Below are 19217 nucleotides of genomic sequence, written 5' to 3'. Positions count from 1 at the left end.
ACCTGCATGTGGCTATCACCTCCCAAACCTTCCACATCTAATGCAACGACATCTTCCAGTTGTTCCCTCCAGTCATCCCATAACTTCCACTAACGGTCTTCTCATCCTCCTCTTTCTTGCTGTTCTTTTTGACCTCCGGCTTGACCCCGGGCTTCTTCGCTTCAACCTTCTCCTCCTTAACCTTCCCCAGCTCACCAGCAACCCTCTCCACCGCAGCTTTCAGCGCCCTCACATCTGCGCCCCTGATCTCCTCAATCTTCTTTCCATCCTTGAAGACCATGAACGTCGGCATAGCTGTGACACCATATTGCCCCGCGATCTCCCTCTGCTCATCCACGTTGACTTTTACGAATGCGAATTTCCCTGGTGAGGCGTGCGTGGTGGAGAGTTGATTGTAGATGGGCGCGATTTGCTTGCAAGGTGGACACCATGTTGCGTAGAAGTCGGCGATTAGATAGGTATGGCCATTTAGAAGGGTGCGGAAGTGTAGGGGTGCTGAGATCTCTGTTGGCATGGTTGATGTTGAAATGTCTGTCAAGGCGGCGTGCTGAGGTTGTGTGTCGAGTGATTTGAGTGTTGTGTCTTGTTGAAGGGCTGTTGAAAGGCGGCTGTAGTTTATTTAAGCTATCGTAAGATCCAGGCTGCACTTTTGTATTTGTTCGACTGCGATGGCGCAACCTTGTGGAATGTTCTTTCCAACAGATGCGCCATACCATGAATGGTCTGGCCAATCAGCATTTGTCATCAGCTTCACGATCACGTGTCGGCGCGCTTGCCGCATCTGGTAGTTGGTGATAGCAGTCCTGCGCGGGAGAGGCTATAAATGCTGGCGCAATGCGTATACGGAACCTTTTAGCGGAGTAATCAGTCATACAGATGGGAGGGCCTGTCCTGAACTGATGGATGGTCTCGCGGAGGTTGATTCGACAATGATGTACATGCTGATAGCAACCTTGAATTCCAAAAAGTCCACAACGCCTCGCTATGCCATCATGAGCAGTTGAACCCAGCTGCTTTTCAAGAATTGAACAACCCCTCAAAGCTCAGCCCCCACCCCTGCCCAGTATCTCCTCCCTCTCCAACACCTCAGGCTTAAACTTGATCAAAAAGACCGTCTTTCCAGGCCACAGACCCTTGCCTTCTTCGTCGCCCACACTATGCGCTGTCACGCCTTCGGTCGGAAACCCCGCACCATCGCAAACACCCTCAATTATGCCCGCAACAAAGGCCGCGCAGTTCAAACTCGACAGTTCTTTGGGCAGACTTATGTATTGGTTGACCATCGGGTCGTTGTCGAAGAGCATGTACTGTCCTGGGTCGGTACCAGACTTTTCTAATGCGTCGGCAGGTCGGCCGAATAGGTATCGGTATAGCTGTTGCGCGATGAACTGGAGGAGAGGCAGGATACGTGTGGGTCGGATGCTCGCGAGGGGGTTGGCGGTTCGGGAGAGGAGAAGGTCGAGTAAGCGGAGGCCAATGGGGTAGCCTTGTGTATTCAGTCTAGATAGATGTCAGAACACGCCTGTGCAAGTCGAATGCGGAACTTCGTAGTGCACATGTGAAGTATGGCGACCGCATGTATCTAGCATACCTCTGCTCCAAGTCCCCCACATCCTTCGCGCCCTTCTGCGCATACGCAATCATTTCAATGAAGAGGTACGCGAACGCCGCCCTACTAAGCTCCGCATTCTTACTCCGGTTCAGATTCCTGTCGTATATGCTCTTTTTGTTCGAAGGGTACCGCAGCCCAGGCCCTTGACTTGGGGTGCCGCTCATTGCGATGTGCTGCCCTTGTGGTTGCGATTGTGTGCCGGGTTGCGGACGGATCGTGGCTGCAGAGGAGGATGTCGATGGCTTTTGCGCAGTGTCTACGGATCGAGAGAGGGACGACTGGCGCGAGGGGTAGTACGAGTGGTGTAGGGGCAGGATGTTGGACATGGTCGCTATTGAACCCTGGCGGTGTTGTTTGGCGGAGTGATGTGGGTCGGAGGGTCGTGCGTCGTGCGTCAGACCTGCCGCCGGTCGAGGATGCTAGGGATCATCTTCGGTGCTTAGCTAACACACGACTTTCACGTTACAACAATTTTTGGGATTCGCAACCACTCCTACCCGGCATGTTTGAAAGCGTCCTTTGCTGACTACGTTGGAACAGAAACCTCAGCGCCTGGGCCTATGAGATTGCCATCGATGCAGCCAATCCTCGGCACCGTGCCGCATCATTCGTTGGTTCGGGGGAGGAAGAGGAAGAGTGATAACGTGGTGCAGCAATCAAACAGAAGTATCGCAGTCTCCATTAGTACAGGAACAAGAGTTTAGCGGGTCTGACGGCGATGTAGATTCCTAAGTAGTCTCTGGTATTCACTATAGGGTGGCGTGCTCTTCGATGCTAAGTATCAGGATGGAGCGGAGAGGTATGAAGCCACAATCCCCAACATCTACATCTCTCCGTTGTGTCGCGCTTCAGCATGACGACAAACCGCCTGGACTCCGCGCTTCGATCGCCACCCATCGTGCTCAGCAGCAGTCTCCATGTAACCATCAGGCATCTCAACCATATCTCCATACAGCTTTTCAAGCTTCTTCTTCTCATCGTCCACGCCCTCCGAGCCGACGACTTTGCGTACCTCGCCGGTCGATGCCTTCTTCCAGTCCTTGTACCACGCTTTGAACCTTTCGGTGAGATTCATCTGGTGCCACTGAAGGACTCTCATCATAGGTTGTACATCTGTGCGACGGATTTCGAACTGAATTGGGATAATGGCAGTGGTGTTGTTCGGGTCCGCAGCAACATCGCGCATGTGAGGTGCACCCGACTGCTCGACCTCAAGCTCCGCGCGCAGGTCACCGTTGAGCTTCCTCTGTTGCTGTAGTGCAGCCAAAGCAGCACCGCGTTCCTTCTTCATCTTGCGTTCGGATGCGAGGTGGCGTTGCTTGTCACCTTGGGCATCTTTGGCTTTCTCTTCCTCCTTCCCTGCCATGTCTTTAGCATTCTTGACCTTCTTGTTGGCACCCTTCAGCTTCCGCGTCTTTCCATCGTTTTGATTGCCCAGATTGACATTTTCGTACTCGATGGTCTTGAGTGTGTCCTTCAGCTGCGTGTTCTCTGATCGCAGACGTGTGACCTCGCTTTCGAGGCGGTTGAGACGGCGAACGGTGTCAGTCGGAAGATCAGATACCGCAGCGGTTCTGGTACTCTTTCGATCTAGATCCTCGATGGTCTTGCCTCGTTCCTCAGCCTGCCCTCTCCAGTATTCGCATTGCTGACCCAAGGTTGCGATGGTAGTTCTCAGACGGGCCTCTTCACCGTGTTTCGCTGCCTGTTCTTCATCGACTACATGCTCGTGCCAGAGGCCTCCGGCGGACTCTATAGTAGACGCTTTGGACACTGACACACTAAGCGACAATACCCCGGGACGCAAGTCATCGGGGTCGTGGAAGAGTGCGTCCAGATTATAGCTCATCTGTTGTGGGTCAGTATGAGCGCAGGCCTAGCTGTTCTTCAACCTACCTTGAATTGTGCTTAGGTGGCTACACTGTCTCGACGCGAAGAAAGCGACGATTCGAGGTTGCACCGTATTCGTCACGCCAAGCATTTGGACCCTGGTGAAGTGAGAGCCAGACGAGATGAAACGGGAAGGCGCGCTGATCACCGCTTCACGGTGAAGCATCCTCTGGTATTGGATCACTCATCTCTCAATCGCTCGATAACAGCTGCAAGTTCTCTCACTCGGAACGGCTTCGGAACCGCGTCATCCATTCCAGTCTCTCTCGCGCGCTTCAGTTGCTCGGGTCTTGCATTCGCGGTGACAGCGATGATATGAAGGTGCTTATCGATTGACCCGTCTTCCTGCGCGGCGCGAATCATACTTGCGCACTCAAGCCCATCGACAATAGGCATCTCAATATCCATGAGGATGACGTCGATACGTGGTTCGTTGACACGTGGTTGCGATGAAGTCGAGCCTTTCCAGTGTTGTGTGGTCTGAATGAAGTCGAAAGCTTCCTGTCCGTTATCGGCTGTGTAAACGATATACCCCTGGAGCTGTAGTTGTTTCTTGAGCACCCGCTGGTTGACCATGTTGTCCTCCACAAGCAGAATACTGGACTGGACTGCTGGCGGTGCATCCGCGGCGGTGCTTATAGCGTGGGGTAGCGACGAGGTCGACCCTTCGGACGTGATCGACTTTTCGGAGCTCCTGGTGGATAGAGACGGCCTCGGTGGTAGAGCCCTCGATGCTTTAGTGTAGAAAGCAAACGTAGATCCGATATGTTGCTGAGACTGGAAGCCAATCTCGCCACCCATCAAGGCCACCAATTTCTTGCTGATAGATAAACCCAGTCCGGAACCACCGTATTTACTGTATGTCTTTGGCATGTTCTGAGTAAACTGGCTGAAGACGCGCGCTTTGGTCGATTCATCCATTCCGCACCCTGTATCTTCAACTTTGAACCACAAAAAGATGGACCCTTCCTCTGGTTCCGATTGGTCTACTGATCCGGTCTTTTGCACTGCTTTGGTGAGACCGTCGAAGATAGCAGTAGGTGGCCATGACGCTACTCCAATACGAACGGTAACAGCTCTTTCGTCGGATTTATCTTTGGTGAATTTGATCGCATTGGCGACCATGTTGAACAACACCTGTGTCACTCTGCCCGGATCAGCATCGATCCAGTCAACGCCGAGTTCGGTCAATGAAGGATCGGCTACAGCTACAAGCTGGACACCAGCTTGCTCAGCCTCGGTCTTGAAAGTATTCTCGACCTGACCCAAGAAGCTCTTGACTTGGAACACCGTTGGACAGATCTCAAGCAAATTCGAGTCCAGTTTGGACAGCGAAAGAATATCGTCTATGATGCGTTTCTGATGCATAGTGCATGCCATGATCGTGTCGACAGCATCGCACATGCTGCTGTTGAGATTGCGTAAGTCGTCGGCGGTGCGGGAGCTTTCGTTATCGGGTGTACCTCGGTTCTCGCACTGGTTAAGGAGAAGCTTCACTTCGGAGAGCGAGTGAGCTATTGAATCCGCGCAATGCATGACAGCACTAAGGGGGTTCCGAATCTACGGTATGTTAGGCTATGCAACAACCTGTATGGCTCCCAAAGCGTACTTCATGGCTCACCATATCAACGAAGCTTCACCCTGTTAGTAAACTAAAGCAAACAACGTGTACGTGAAGACTCACTTCTCTTGTTGCCTTTTGGCTTCTACGGCTTGCTGCAGCCGCGATTCGCTGAGATGAAGCTGCTCCAGAGCTGCTGCGCGCGCAACCTCTTGTTGTTTCAGAGCTTCTTCCTTGGTGGAAACATCCTCGTCTCTAGCAATGCGTTCTTTGCGGATTTTCTCAGTACGGCTCCTAGCTTCAGCGTTTGCCATCGAAATCACCTCGTGGGAGAAGTCACGATGGAGCGTCTTGATCCATGCTTGATAGGCGCGATTGTAAGGCGTACGAGGTGCCAGACCAACGATTAAGGCAGCATGAACATTGGCAGTCCGGTTCGAAACACTTGGCAAGATGACAGCCTGGTGGCACACATCGACTCGTAGAAGCCTCACACATTTCCTGGGGGAGTGTACCGTCCTCAGCCTGGAGAAGTACCGGTGTACGAGTATTGACACTCCTGTAGAAGGCGTCAACCCATCCTTGATCCATGATTGGCTCGAGTCTTGGAGGAGGCGCGGTCGGGAAGGAACCAACAGTACCAGAGAGAACGAAGGTCGGTGAAGGAGCCTGCTCCTCAGAAGAAGCGGTCTCTTTTTCATGTTCTCCAATCGTCTCTGCGCGGTATAACGCGGCAAACGATATGTCTCCGTCTCCATTGGATATGCCTTTCAAGATAGAGGGCCACAGCGTATCCAGATCCATGGCAGTCTCGCAGGAACTGCGAAATTTGTCCAAAGAATTCTCACGACGAAATTCCAGCATATCTCGGGTGACGTTGTACGCTGTGGCATGGGATCCGCCCAGGGACGGCGGTAGACCCGTTGTGGTGATGGACAAGAACACTTCCTCGAGGCGGCCATTCCGGGAGAAAAAGAAGGGCACTTTTTGCTCGCCATGAAGATCCGACTTTGCCCTTAGGCACTCGCCAAGTTTGTCGATCAAGGGCAGTTGTTGAACCAAAGCTGTGTTTAGGCTTATAGGTCGTCCTTGGTACTGCGGATGATGGTCGTACAACAGTCGGCCGTATGCTGTGTTGTAAAGAACGGTCGAATCGGAGCCAAGCAGGAAAAGCTGCGGTTGAGGGGAGATCATGGCGATGTGGATGAGCAACAACAGCTCGCGAGGCCACGATGAGATGAGTCCGACGGCAGTTTTGGCCCAGTCCAAGTCCCGAATATATTGCAAGTCGGCGTCAATGGCTGGATCGCCAGTCGGATTCGTGAGAAAAGAGAGGTGAGACTGCTCAAGCTCTACCGCCATAACAATGCCGATAGCGTGACGACCCAAGAGAGAGATGTTATGGTACGGCGTTGCGGGCTGCTGCGCCAGTACAGATCCCAGCCACATTTCATTGTGGATTCCCGTCCCGGAGTAAACGGCTCCAGGAGTGGCAAGCCAGACGTCTGGTGGGAATCTAGACCGCGTAGGCCATGCAACTGCCCTGTCTAAAGTCTAGACCATCGAGCCCATGGACCCTTACACTGTTCGCTGGGACGTGCCGCTCCATAGCAAAGCGGGACGCACAACTGATGAGCGTGTAGCTGCAGGTGTGTTGCGAGTATGCAGGCGACGGTCTCGCATTGCCATATGGATGCTGCCCCGGAGCGCCGACACTGAACGCAGCGAGCTGAGCACCATCCTGAAAATCTTCCGCAGCAACTGCCGGGTGCATCGATGCGAAAGGCGCACCTAAGTAGCCAGCGAAAACAGAGTCTAGCATAGATGAGGGATGTGTGTGGTGCATTCTGACATGCATTGCTCGCTTGTCAAGCTTCAATCAAACTTCGATGTGGCCAGATCTCCGGTCGAGATGTAGCCTAGCCGAACGTGGCTAGCACATGCATCCCATCTGCCCAGGTGCGCTCGGGACTATCTTGCCGCCCGTTGTTTTTCAGCCACAACTGGCCTTTCTTTGCATTTCGGCAGAAGCGACAGGTTGTTCCAGCCAAGCGTCGTTCAAAAGGAGTTTCAAAAGTCATCTGCCTGGCTTCCGACTGGATGTGCGCCAGTGGTGGCTTCGATAGCTGCCGGAACTCCGCCCATAGGCAAAAGCCTAAGCACACCCAGATTAGCGCGACCGCTGGTTTCTTCACACTACGGAGTAAGCCTTGGAGAGGTATTTCATTCGTCCAACAGTGGGATAGCCGTTAAGCTCGAAAGCTGACCCTCCGCTTCGCTTGACCATCTCAGCGAAGAGAACCTCGGATACAGAACCCAAAAGATTTGCAGTGTGAGAGCAAGCGCTCCCTAGAGGACGCCTGCGAAACTTCACAGCGGAAACCTTTCGGAAAACCCTAGGTGCGCAACCCAAAGTCATCCATGGGTTTTAGCTATGAAGGGGCTGATGTATCACGGCCTCGCTGGACGCCGGTCGTCCTTTCTTAAATCATTGGGTGCAAGAAGCACACGGGCAGCGACTTTTGGACTCATGTTTGGCGATCCGGCTATTTCACCACCGTGTTCGAGTCACTTACACCCATCGAGCCTGAGCAGAAGAGAAAGGTCATCTTCGCTAATTACATATTCCCAGCATGTCTTTATTTCGTCGTCCTTCCTGATGCTTGCAAAAGCTTTCATTCCACGCCTTCATTTGAGTCCACCCCGCGTATACTCTTTCTCTCGCCAACAACCCACCGATCAAACAACATACCTTCAATCTTCGGCCCAGGGTGAACATCCAATATCTCATAAAACATCTCATACCCTCTTGGTCTCTCCTTTTTTTCCAGTCTCTCAAGCAGAGCAAAGTCCCTCAGGTGGGGAGTCATTCTGTACTCATTCTCACGTAGGCGGTACCTCAGTACCACCTCTCTAAGATCTGCGAAACCCCCAAGCGACGCATAAAGGCCCTCGGAGTGATCGAAAATGCCAACGCCGCCGAACCAAGACGAAGAGAATGTATCATCGATAACGATATTTCGGATCCGAGCGAGGCGTTGCGGAAGGACTGTCGACGTGAAAATAGACAGAATCTTGTTATTGTCGAATTTGAACGTGTTATTGGAGTAGAGCACCGGAATGGCCTCGCGGTACCTGTACTTTTTGTAAGTCTTCTGCTCAACGAGACTGCCCGAAAGCGAGGAAGAAACAGACATTTTCTTGCAAGTTCTCAGCATCTCCGTGTTGCAGCCTGACACAGCCTTTATCCTCCACAGATCCCAAAGTTCCTCGCGATTAAACCTCAACCCCACTTCCTCCTGCTCAGAAAGCACAATCGCATAGATCTGCAGTCTCAACTCCGCAGGCAACTTGGTAAAGAACAAACTTTGCGATTGATATTCCGCATTCTTCCTCCATACCCCCCGGGTTCTGTCAACCGAAACACTGCGCTTTCTCTTCTCCAAAGCACGCACGCGTCTCCGATATTCGATTTTAGCCAAGGCGTCATATCGCCTTTGCTGTGCTGTAGATGGACGGCCGGGGGGACGTTTAACACAGGTTATGGGTTCGATGGATCTGATCCAATAACACAGACCACAGAGAGGGCAAGTGACGAGTTTGCAGCAGAAGCGCAGGGTGGAGTTGGTGTGCCATGTGTATATTATGGCATCTTTGATGAGTCCAAAAATTGGCATCGTGTTGTGTAAATGTTGTGCATGTTGAGATGTGGCGATGCCGGCTGAAGATATGTGTTGGGGGCCGCCTTGTTTGATCCTGCGAAGGAGGCGCAGTTGGTGGGGGCCTGTCCATTGGTGCCTTCGTCAGGCAACCATGTGCCGGCAAGGTAGCGTATGTTGGCGCAGTCTTGGTCTAACTGCTGGTAAGACCATTTGGCTGGTGTGGCTGTCTTTACAGGCGTCGCAAGGCATACTGTATGGTGTCAACACATCCATGGATACTCTGAACGCTGGTCGCAGACCTATTCATCACAGGCCGATTACTATGGATATTCAACTCCTCTTTCGACACTTTCAGCGAAACTACGCATCTTGATGCCATCAAAACAATCTGGTGTGTTGGTAATGATGGATCTTCCACCTCGCCCAAGATATTCTGTCCCTCTTCCTCTTGTACTCCCATTCCCGTAACCATTCTAAGTCCTGCGGAGACCCACGTATGATATACTGTACTTCAACGCCAACCCTATCCCACCTTTGCTCGATCTCGTCCAACAGTTCAATATCTTCCAGGCGCAATTGTAGGTCGAGAAATCCTAGTCTGGGCAACAACCTGATCGCGGTGAAAAAGTCGTCGTATTCGTAGTTACTGCGGTATCGCTCCTCTTCGGTTGTGACCAAAGGAGTCCAGCTCGGATAGATATGCCCGATGGTGATGCGCTTGATGCTAGCTAAGCGTGGTTGCGGGATCGAGCGAGTGAAGAGGATGAAACGTCTATAACTTGTGAAGGTAAAGTCGATCTCAGAGTATAGCAAGTCGACTGCTTCGCGGTAACTGGCGAGACGATTAGGTCATGTACCGAGGTTAGAGTGTGCGGGTACTTACATTCTGCGGCAGGTACGTAGAATGCCTGTTGAGCGTCCAGGGTCGGCGCTGAATTTCAACATATCATCCTGTGCGCCATCATGTGCATCCACAGTAATGTTTTCAATATCGCGAAATACCATGCCGTAGATATTCAATCGCAATTCCGTTGGTAATTTTGCGAAGAAGTCACTCTGGCTTTGCTCCACGGTTTTCTTCCGTCTCGTAAACGGCATCTTGGTGTGCTTCCCGTCCACAGACACACTTCGCTTTCGGTTTGCCACGGCCCGCTCTCGCCGCGCCTGCTTTACCTCGCTCATGATGCGGACGCGCTCTTCTTGCTTTCTTTTCCGGTTCCGCCCAGTGCAGTCGCGGAACCCAGCGGAGTGTTTGCAGTAAGGATAGCCCAAACATGGGCACGTGAAGCGCTTTACCCAGCGACGAAGGCGGGCGCTGTCGTTCCAAGCGTATAGGACAGACTCATGGATATAAGTGAACGGTTGCATCTTTCGCCTAACAGAATTTTGTGATGATGAGTTAAGAAGTTTTTTGTTTGCATAAACATGCGGATTGAAATGTTTAAGGACGCTGGTGAGGCTGAGCATCGGGTGGCTATGCGGGCCTGCAATAGGCAACAACTTTGTACCATGCCGTTTCGAAAGAATGACAAAAGTAAGCGACCTAGATGTCTATATCTCTTTGGAACTTTGTAGAGACCTGTTTCAATACTCATGTAGTCTGCAATCATCTGTCTAGGTTGTTGCTTCTGTACGGTAGAATGAGGACAGGGAATGCATGCGCGACACTCTGCGCGATCGAGCGACTGCGCATTCAAGGTGTAGCCAAGTTACACTATCCGGCAAGCTCTGCAGACGGGATACGAGGAAACTGACAATGTGCATACTGAGCATTCAGAGCTGCCTGGAGTTCCTACAAAAGGTCTGAAACTGATGTTCTCACGAACGGAAGGAGCACAAGAGCCAAGTCGGATCAACAAAGCAAGAGCCCAGCATCCGGGTTACCAAAGTTAGTCATTCCACAATTTCCCCGCCCCCGCAAACCTAGCCTCGCACCAACTCCACCGAACCCATTCGCATGGCACCACTGGCAGCCGGGTATACGGGACTCACGGAGATATCTCCTGATATCGTGACCATGCCAGCCCCGCTCCCGATGATACCCAAGCGTGCAAGCGGACGCGGCCCTCTTGTGCGAGCCGCGTCGCCTCACGATGCCCGCAAATCGGGCTTGGCCATTCGTCCAGAACCACATACATACATAGATATGTAGGGCGGCACGGCGGCAACAGTGGGTACCCTCTTCTAGATCACATGTACACCTGGGGGCTGTGCGCATACGTTCCGAGAAGCGGAACCGAGGTCGCTCCTTTTTAGAGTTGGCAAAGCGGAGGCGCAGATCGTGTCATGTCATCTGCTATTGAGAGCGCATTTGTAAATACGGTCGTTGACCGAGAGGAATCTGAGTTATGGGACTACCGAACTGGGGTGATCAAGACCGGGCTTCTACATTCACCATGCGCGCAGCAAGATACTACGGCAAAGAGGACATCAGGATTGAGGATGTGGATGAGCAGAAGTGCGGGGCGGGACAAGTCAGGGTATGTGTTCGAGGCTTGGGAAGTGCATTGTGCGATGACTGACAGTATGTAGGTCGCACCGGCCTTCGTAGGCATCTGTGGTACAGATCTCCATGAATACCTCGGAGGACCTAACTTTGCGCCGACGACACCGCACCCGTGTACGAACGAAACGATTCCCATCACCTTGGGGCATGAGTTCTCAGGGACTGTGACTGAAGTGGGCTCGGATAACTCGAGCTTTACGGTGGGCCAGAATGTCGTTGTTCAGCCGACGATATATTGTGGGAAATGCGAGGCGTGCAAGGCGGGCTCGGAAAACGTTTGCGAAAACGGTGGTTTCATCGGGCTCTCGGGAGGAGGTGGCGGTTTGAGCGATTCAGTCGTTGTGCCTGAAGGCGCAGTATTGAACTTGCCCACCAACGTACCGCTCGACGTCGGCGCACTGGTGGAGCCACTGGCTGTTGCGTGGCATGCCATCTCAGCTGCTCCGCTTACACCCGAATCCGTTGTCATGGTTTTGGGTGGTGGACCGATCGGGCTGGCAATTGTCCAATGTCTCAAGGCACTGGGCACGAAGAAGATCATCGTGAGCGAGGTGTCGGGCGCGCGGCAACGCTTCGCAAGGGAGTTCGGCGCGCACCATGTCCTCTGCCCCAAAACATACGACGTTGCGAAGATGAGCAAGGCTCTGAGTGGAAAGGATGGACCGGACGTGGTTTTCGACTGCGCTGGCGTTCCCGCAAGTCTCACAACGGCTTGCACGGCGGTGCGCGCTCGAGGGACGGTCGTCAACGTCGCGATATGGGAGAAGGAGGTTCCGTTCAACCCGAACATGCTCGTGTTCCGGGAGGCGCAGTACACAGCCGTTTTGGGCTACCAAAGAAAGGACCTCGAGGCCGTCATCGAACATCTAGCTGCTGGTAAGTTGTGCGGTGTGCGAAACCTTACTTCCTTCAGATGCTGATTTGTCTTTAGGCACTCTAAAACCCATGAAGATGATTACCAGCAAGATTAGTCTGGAGGATCTGGTAGAAGGCGGGATCAAAGCCCTGATCAACGACAAGGAGAACCATGTCAAGATTCTAGTGGAAGTTGGAGGTATGAGTCGCGTGGATTCTGCCATACACTGAAGTTGTCGTGTTCATATAGATCGAAGATATCCAGTGATGCTATAGGTGTGTTATGGTTGTAAAGCCTGAGTGATGTTTTGCAGTTGACGTATGTGACCATTTGGGTTCGCAGCTCCACCTCGGTCCTGGGCAGCTTGCAGGGTCCAGCATGCCGTCACTTCCGCAAAAGTAATCCACGCGTCTGGTGAACACCAAACCCCCCACTACTTGCTATCATGACTTTGATACACGCATTAGTTCATGCCTTCATGATCGTCCATATTTCGATCCCCATACTAACGATAATGTCTTCGCTAACCCTAGACTCAATGGCTTGTTGCCAAGCGCCGTATACGGTGCGGCTGATGCCCATCTGCGGTAACGAGCTTTGTGCGCTGCAGTGTGGTGCCTTTGCAACGACAAGAGAGCGTCTTATGATCGCTCTGGAATTCACTGATATCACGTTGTAGGCCATGTCGCAGTACAACTCGATGCCGTCCCCAGGGGTCTACGTTCCCCCATCCCAAGGCTCTCCAGCGCAATCGCAAGGCGCCCAGCAGCCCTCGAGCTATCAGCCCAATGCCACGAACTATGGAGCACAATATCAGTCTCAGAAGGGAGGAGGCACGTTTGGCCAGATGATGAATCAGCGACTTGAGCAGGCGGTGACAACAGGAAAGCCAATGTTGAACAAGCTGGGCAAGACTATAAGCTCAAAGCTAGGGAACAAGCCTTCAGGAGGCCCACCGCAGCATCTGCAGAGCTATCAGAGTTACCAGACTCACTTTGGGCAGCAGAGCCAGAACCAACCATACCAGCAACCTCAGGGTCAGGCTTTCAGTCCTCAGCCGCAACAGCAGCAATGGGCACCACCGCAGCAACAACCCCCACCTCAAGCGCCGAATGCCTACCCACCTTCGCAACAGTCTCCGTACCAGCAATCCAGCTACTCTACACCCGCTTCCGGCCACTCGGGGCAGACCAACTACTTCCCATCGCAAACCACCCAAGCACCCAACACACAGTCTCATACGCCACAGTCGCCGCTCACTAGCACGGGGCATACTTCGTGGCAATACGGTCAAGGCGGAGGGATCGCGGAGCATACACAGATACAGGGATACAATGGGCAGAATCAGGCGCAGCCGGGTCAGCCTCAGGCGCCTGTCGCACAACCGACACAGGAATCTGGCCAATATACTGGACAGCAGATGGGAGTAGTGGGAGGCTCTCATGTCGCTCAACATACACCACCACCCCAGACTTCGACTATGTCTCCAGGAATACCCGCCCAGGTCATGCAGCCACAATGGGAACAGGCTACCGGGCAGCAGTCGGGTTCCCCAACATATCCCACACAGCAGAACACCACTGCAGCAAGTCCGCCACCTCATTCACAGCACCAGTGGAATAGCCCGTCTCCAGGTGGTGCATATGGCCAAGGACAGTCGCAGGTGCCCGCCCACTCCGTCAGCCCTCCGCCTACACAGCCGATGACTATGGCACCTCATGTGCCGTCAAACAAGCCTGCACAGTCAAGCCAGTCGTCAACGCCCGCACCACATCAGTCTCGATATTCTGCGCCACACGAGTTCATTGCGGAGCTTCCTGCAGATCTTGGAAATTTGGCTATTGCAGAATCGAAGCCGAAGGAACATGAATCATCGATCTCAGGCTCGCAGTATCAAGCCTTCCACCCTTCGCTATCTCCGACTGGATCGCCATCGCCGGGCTTTACCATTCCTCGGCGGTCGTTTAGTGTCAGCACGATTCCACTGGCTGATCCGTGGAGGTTTGCAGATGCGATCACTGAAGTTCCAACACGCGAGTTCTATATTCTGGCCGATTTGCTTTTCGACGCTCTGGACCGGAAGTTTGAGCCAAAGAACACGGGCCTTCTAGAAGCACCAAAGATCATCGGAAGCTGGGTGAAATTGACCGAAGACGCGTGTCGTGAGTGTCTGAATTGCCGACAGAAGATGCAAGACTAATGTGCAGTCAGGTCTTTTTTCCTACAGGTACTATAGCGCTTTTGCAAAGCTGTGGAGTCTCGAGGGAATCCCCCACATCATGGTGCCCTGCCAATCCAACCTGACACCAAACTGGAACTTTAATCAACACTCGCATGCGCAGGGTGCAAAAGTAATCGCTGATGTGCCAACGCCGATGACAACATACACGACGTACATGCCGGCTCTGAACCGGGCGGGATGGTACAAATTCTTCTTTCTTGAGATGATGCACGCGCCAGAAGATATCGGTGATTTGATGGCACTGTGCGCAGACACGTATAAGCCGGGGGTACTGAACCATCCCGACCTCAACAAGCGGGACAAAACAGAAATGCCAGCACTGCAGGCCAGAGCTGCAGCAATTCAGACATTTGCGATCGGGCGCGTGTGTGAGGAGACGAAGGCTGCGATGGCGGTCGACCCCGATGTTCTTCCGGCGCACACGCACTCTACCGCACCTACCTCGGGACCCACGCAGACTGGGGCAGGTATGACGCCACAGGACATGACGGTGAGAACGAACAAGATCCAGGCAGAGCGGCAGTTGAATGGCATGGCAGCCTGGAAATGGTAGGTTTGCAGGCGAGAGGTTATGTGGAAGGCGGTTTCGTGTAGAATGGGCAAACACAATGCGATGACGGCAATGCCGTGTAACCGTAAACGCTGCGCTGGCCATGGTGCGACGGAATTGAGTGCCGATGGCGGTGTTTGCCCAGATCTTGTCCTCGAGTGCCCAGAGGACTAGCAAATTAGTGGGCAGGCGTTGACAGGCGCAAGTTCCAACGTCGGCGCGGGTACCTGCCTTGGTGCCGGTGGCGGTGTGGGTGTAGAAGGCGCTTTCGCACGCACACGATGCGCTTTCTTGTGTCTTCACCATGCCCTACGTGGACGGGCGTGGCTCTCGTATTGTTCCCCAGGAGTTCTACGGGCGTCATCCCTATAGGGTGCATGTTCGGCCATGTTTCATCTCGGCAAGCGGTTATGATCTCAACGATAAACATGCAATCTACGCATTGACGTCCACGCGTTGGGCCTTGCCCGATTGAGCGTCGATCTGCAGGTACACCTTGCTTGTTGCGCCTTGGGCCTTGCTTTGTGTGGAAGTCGCGCGAGGGTTGCACCAACAAATAATTCTGGCCGGCCTCGCGTCCAGCCTCTTATCTTGCACCCTCCCATCGCCGCTTTTCTGCTATTCTTCACGACTTTGACGCTGCAGGCCCATATCACGAGTATCTTCTATCCCGCACTCTTCATAACTATCACGAGTAATACGATACGACATACCCTCCCATACTGTGGGTCTTAGCTTGTCAGGGATCCTCGACCGTCACCATGCGCACTTCCACCATCTTCGCTCCGCTTTTCCTCGCGGCCACTGGCCTCGCCCAGGCCGTCGAGGAGGGCATTGCTCCCGATGCCTCTGCGCCCGAGGGCTGCAAGACGACTGTCGAGACGCCCTTCCGAATTGGCACACTCGAGAACCCCAGTCTCAGGAGGCGCGAAACTGCTCAAGAGGTATGTGCTCCCCTGGACTCTTACTCATAACATCGTACTAACACCATCACCAGGCATCTGACGGCGACCTCCTCTGCACTCTCGAAGACGGTATCCTCCACGACCAATACGGCCGCACCGGCTCCATCGTCGCCAACCAACAGTTCCAGTTCGATGGCCCTCCTCAGGCAGGCGCAATCTACACAGGCGGCTTCTCAGTCTGCGGCAACGACTCGCTCGCCATAGGAGGCAGCACCCGCTGGTGGCGCTGCATGAGCGGTGCTTTCGGCAACCTGTACGACTCGTGGATTGGCGACCAGTGCCACGAGATCCGCATCCAGGCTCTCTTCGACGAGACTGCCTCGAGCATGAGCAGCGACATTAGCATGTCGATGAGCAGCACCACCTCGAGTGCCCTGTCCGGATCTACTAGCATCATCTCCGCCAGCGAGACCAGCGGCCTCACCAGCGAGAGCAGGAGCATGCACTCCATGTCAACCGGCTCTGCTTTCTCCTCTGCCACACCTTTCTCCAACAGCGCGACTGCCACTGGCTCTGAGGGTGCCGAGGCCAGCGAGACTGGTGACGCCGCCGCTCCCCCTGCCGACGGTGCCGCATCGTCCATCTCCATGGCTCCTTTCGCCATGGTCGGCGCGTCCATGGTCTTCCTCGGCGCTGCTCTCATTCTCTGAGCATAGCACTACACCACCGAGTTCTTTTGAGAAACTTCTTCTTATTCCCGCGCATGGCATGTCAGGCTTCACATTACCCCTGCATGTCCACCGCCTCGCCTCGCATTGCATTACTTCCACCGCATGTCTTCCCTGCATTAGCGAGCATGTCGCCGGCGCTTGTTGTTACTCTTCATGTTGATAGCTTTCGAGCGCAATGATTCGATGAGCTAGCTTTGGCGTATTTTTTGTTCATTATGGTTTGATGCAGCGCATGGTGTTTTGAGATATACACATTACGCATTCGGCATACCCAGCTTGGGATAGATTCCAGGCTTTAATCATAATACTTTGGAACACTTTGTCTTCAGATCGCTGGTTGATTGTGATGTTGTGTGATGCTGGATCCTTAAACAGATGTGTAGTGTAACGAAGGTGTTGTCACATACATAACTCTTTGGTAATACACGGGGTGTACTGAAGCATGATCGAAAGGTATACATTGCATGGGATTCTAGGCATTTGATAGTACATGTAACAACGTATGCCTCGATAAAGAGTATAGGATACGAATTCAGAAAACCTAATCTCCTTGTAGGCATCTGAGCCAACCCAGACGCTGTTCTTCGATCGAGTATCATCGCATTATTCTGTCTCTACGAAGGATGTATGGGCAATCGCCACCAGCTGGGAACCTCGAAATACTGTTCTAAATAACAGGCAAAATATTAGAAGTATATCTAGTCCACCAAAGATCATCCTCACATCGAAAGAAGATAAATCATCCACCACGCCAGCCCGCCCGCAGACCCATTCCATCCCACATTTCCCCGCCATTATATCCCATCCTAGCTGCCACCACCTCAAAAATCACTACCCAGCTCATCAAAGCTATCATCCGGCACAGCCATGGCAACATTACTACTCTCCAACAACCCCCTCACCTTATCCACCACATCCCTCTGCCCCCGCCACTTCTCCACCATGCCCTCAATCTTACCCCTCAGCTCATCACTCCACGCCACAGGATTCCGCGGTATATTCTTCGCATTGCGTATCACAGCCGGCAGCAAGATATTCGTCTGGAAACCGGGCATGTTCATGTAGGACTTGAATTCAGAGTATGTTTCGTCTAGGTCGCGGAGGGCGGACTCCATGGCTTGGTAGGAGGAGTGGAGAGTGTGGAGGTAGGTGAGTTGGGAGGAGGTGAGGGAGGCGGCGCGGCGGAGCAGGAGGAGTGTGGTTATGGCGTCGTTTTCGGTGGGGTCCAGGCTTAGAGGCGTGCGTTTGGGGGATGGGGCGCTGGCCCAGAGGGGTGGGAGGAGCCGCATGTGCCAGAGGATGCGGAGGTCGTCTTTGCTGTCGGTGAGGGAGCGCATTAGGTGCGTGCGGCGTACGGAGCGGAGGCAGTCTTCGTGGTGGGAGAAGGTGTAGGGGGAGTCGGTTTTCTGGGTGGAGGTTGTCAGTATGGCCATACGAGCTGTTTTGAGGGCAGACGTACCTGTTCTAGTAGTAACCGGTATTGTCGTTCTGTCTTGAGGAAGCGGACGAGCATGTCTTTCCACGCAACCCGTATCAATCCCGTGTGCAGGGTGACATCGACGTCGAAGTGCATTCGCGGCCATTCGCACGGGAGATCCAAATCCAGAACCGCGTGGTCGAGCCGGATGCACCAGCGCAACGTCCCGAAATATTCTTCCCTGCGGCGCAACTGCAGTCGGTCCAAGACACTATACCAGTCTGAGTCCACGTCGAGAATCGTATCGCCATCATGCGCTTCCGCACCGCCTATTTGCCTGAATGCGTCATACCACTCCTCTGCGATCTCAAAAACGGCGTGCGTCGCGCTCCACGCGGGTCGATTTGTCTCCGGGTCTGACGCAGTGTCCCACTCGACGTGCGAAAACCCCGCTTCAAGTAAATGGACCGACTCATATTGTTCGTCGTCCAAGTCCACCATGAGTCCAAAATCTCTCGCACCCATATACCCCACCAGCTCCGTCCTCTGCAGACAACGGTATAGAACCCGCCCGTCGATCGCATCGCGAAAGCCACGGCAGACTAACCGCCAGTCGAGAATATAGTCCACAGGGACATGTTCGAGAATCTGTAGGAGCAGTTCTGCGGGAAGGTGCGCTAGCGTCCTGTTCGTGGAGGAAGTCGATCGGTCTTGGCTCGAGTCTATGGCGGTGATAAGCGCGGCGACATCGTCGGGGGAGAAGCCGAGCTGGATATGCCGGGCGAGGTAGGAAGGTAGGGGTGCGTTATCATGGCTATCGTTGTTGCTGCTGGGTGAATGCGCATTGCTGGAGGAGGGGGCGTGGATGGGAAGGCCAGCGGGCGCTCTAGCGCGCCCCGGTGACTGCGACATTAAAGTTGATCCCAGGTGTGGAGATGCGGGGATGCGCGATGGTTAGGGGATGGTGTGTGTTTTAGTGTCGGTCCGAATCCGAAGGCACGTGTGTGGCACAGCGCCAGCTGCGTTCCAAGGGATTACGAGATGTGTGCGACGACACAATGATTGTGATATCATTGACGATGGCGTCGCGTCTGAGGACTTGCTATCAATGGTGAGGTGATGCACATGTGTAAGGTTTGCTATCGTTGACGCACCTTGCTACTACTTCCAAGCTGGCCGTGCTTGCCTCGGTACACCGCGACTCCCTCACCTCATCCAAGAGAGTGGCCAAACACCATGGAGGCTACATCGACGTTGATTCAGCTACTTTGCGCGCTCTCATTCC

General features: G+C 53.5%; 8 protein-coding genes across 8 annotated transcripts; 3 read left to right on the top strand and 5 right to left on the bottom strand.

Annotated features, from left to right (window-relative positions):
• Positions 1 to 37: 37 nt before the first annotated feature.
• On the bottom strand, positions 38 to 514 carry J4E93_010757 (uncharacterized protein; the record flags this gene model as incomplete). Its single annotated transcript, XM_049348634.1, has 1 exon — positions 38 to 514. One exon carries the CDS (start codon positions 512 to 514, stop codon positions 38 to 40), a length of 477 nt encoding a protein of 158 aa, XP_049194199.1.
• A 529-nt stretch (positions 515 to 1043) lies between these two features.
• Positions 1044 to 1938, bottom strand: J4E93_010756 (uncharacterized protein; the record flags this gene model as incomplete). The annotated part of the gene is made up of 2 exons (XM_049348633.1): positions 1044 to 1500; positions 1592 to 1938. 2 exons carry the CDS (start codon positions 1936 to 1938, stop codon positions 1044 to 1046), a joined length of 804 nt encoding a protein of 267 aa, XP_049194198.1.
• A 497-nt stretch (positions 1939 to 2435) lies between these two features.
• On the bottom strand, positions 2436 to 3461 carry J4E93_010755 (uncharacterized protein; the record flags this gene model as incomplete). The annotated part of the gene is made up of 1 exon (XM_049348632.1): positions 2436 to 3461. The coding sequence occupies one exon, from the start codon at positions 3459 to 3461 to the stop codon at positions 2436 to 2438; it is 1026 nt and encodes a 341-aa protein (XP_049194197.1).
• A 221-nt stretch (positions 3462 to 3682) lies between these two features.
• Positions 3683 to 6257, bottom strand: J4E93_010754 (uncharacterized protein; the record flags this gene model as incomplete). The annotated part of the gene is made up of 3 exons (XM_049348631.1): positions 3683 to 5045; positions 5187 to 5507; positions 5560 to 6257. The coding sequence occupies 3 exons, from the start codon at positions 6255 to 6257 to the stop codon at positions 3683 to 3685; spliced, it is 2382 nt and encodes a 793-aa protein (XP_049194196.1).
• A 4864-nt stretch (positions 6258 to 11121) lies between these two features.
• J4E93_010753 (uncharacterized protein) lies at positions 11122 to 12317 on the top strand (the record flags this gene model as incomplete). The annotated part of the gene is made up of 3 exons (XM_049348630.1): positions 11122 to 11205; positions 11258 to 12107; positions 12163 to 12317. 3 exons carry the CDS (start codon positions 11122 to 11124, stop codon positions 12315 to 12317), a joined length of 1089 nt encoding a protein of 362 aa, XP_049194195.1.
• Positions 12318 to 12565: 248 nt separating this feature from the next.
• J4E93_010752 (uncharacterized protein) lies at positions 12566 to 14287 on the top strand (the record flags this gene model as incomplete). The annotated part of the gene is made up of 2 exons (XM_049348629.1): positions 12566 to 12571; positions 12767 to 14287. The coding sequence occupies 2 exons, from the start codon at positions 12566 to 12568 to the stop codon at positions 14285 to 14287; spliced, it is 1527 nt and encodes a 508-aa protein (XP_049194194.1).
• Positions 14288 to 15640: 1353 nt separating this feature from the next.
• J4E93_010751 (uncharacterized protein) lies at positions 15641 to 16494 on the top strand (the record flags this gene model as incomplete). Its single annotated transcript, XM_049348628.1, has 2 exons — positions 15641 to 15823; positions 15877 to 16494. The coding sequence occupies 2 exons, from the start codon at positions 15641 to 15643 to the stop codon at positions 16492 to 16494; spliced, it is 801 nt and encodes a 266-aa protein (XP_049194193.1).
• Positions 16495 to 17336: 842 nt separating this feature from the next.
• On the bottom strand, positions 17337 to 18844 carry J4E93_010750 (uncharacterized protein; the record flags this gene model as incomplete). Its single annotated transcript, XM_049348627.1, has 2 exons — positions 17337 to 17921; positions 17975 to 18844. 2 exons carry the CDS (start codon positions 18842 to 18844, stop codon positions 17337 to 17339), a joined length of 1455 nt encoding a protein of 484 aa, XP_049194192.1.
• Positions 18845 to 19217: the final 373 nt, after the last annotated feature.

Source organism: Alternaria ventricosa (assembly GCF_023758065.1).
Source record: "Alternaria ventricosa strain BMP 2768 chromosome Unknown scaffold_35, whole genome shotgun sequence".
Lineage (NCBI taxonomy): Eukaryota > Fungi > Ascomycota > Dothideomycetes > Pleosporales > Pleosporaceae > Alternaria > Alternaria ventricosa.
The sequence above is the reverse complement of the archived record's forward strand: the minus strand, read 5'-3'. Positions and strand labels throughout refer to the sequence as shown.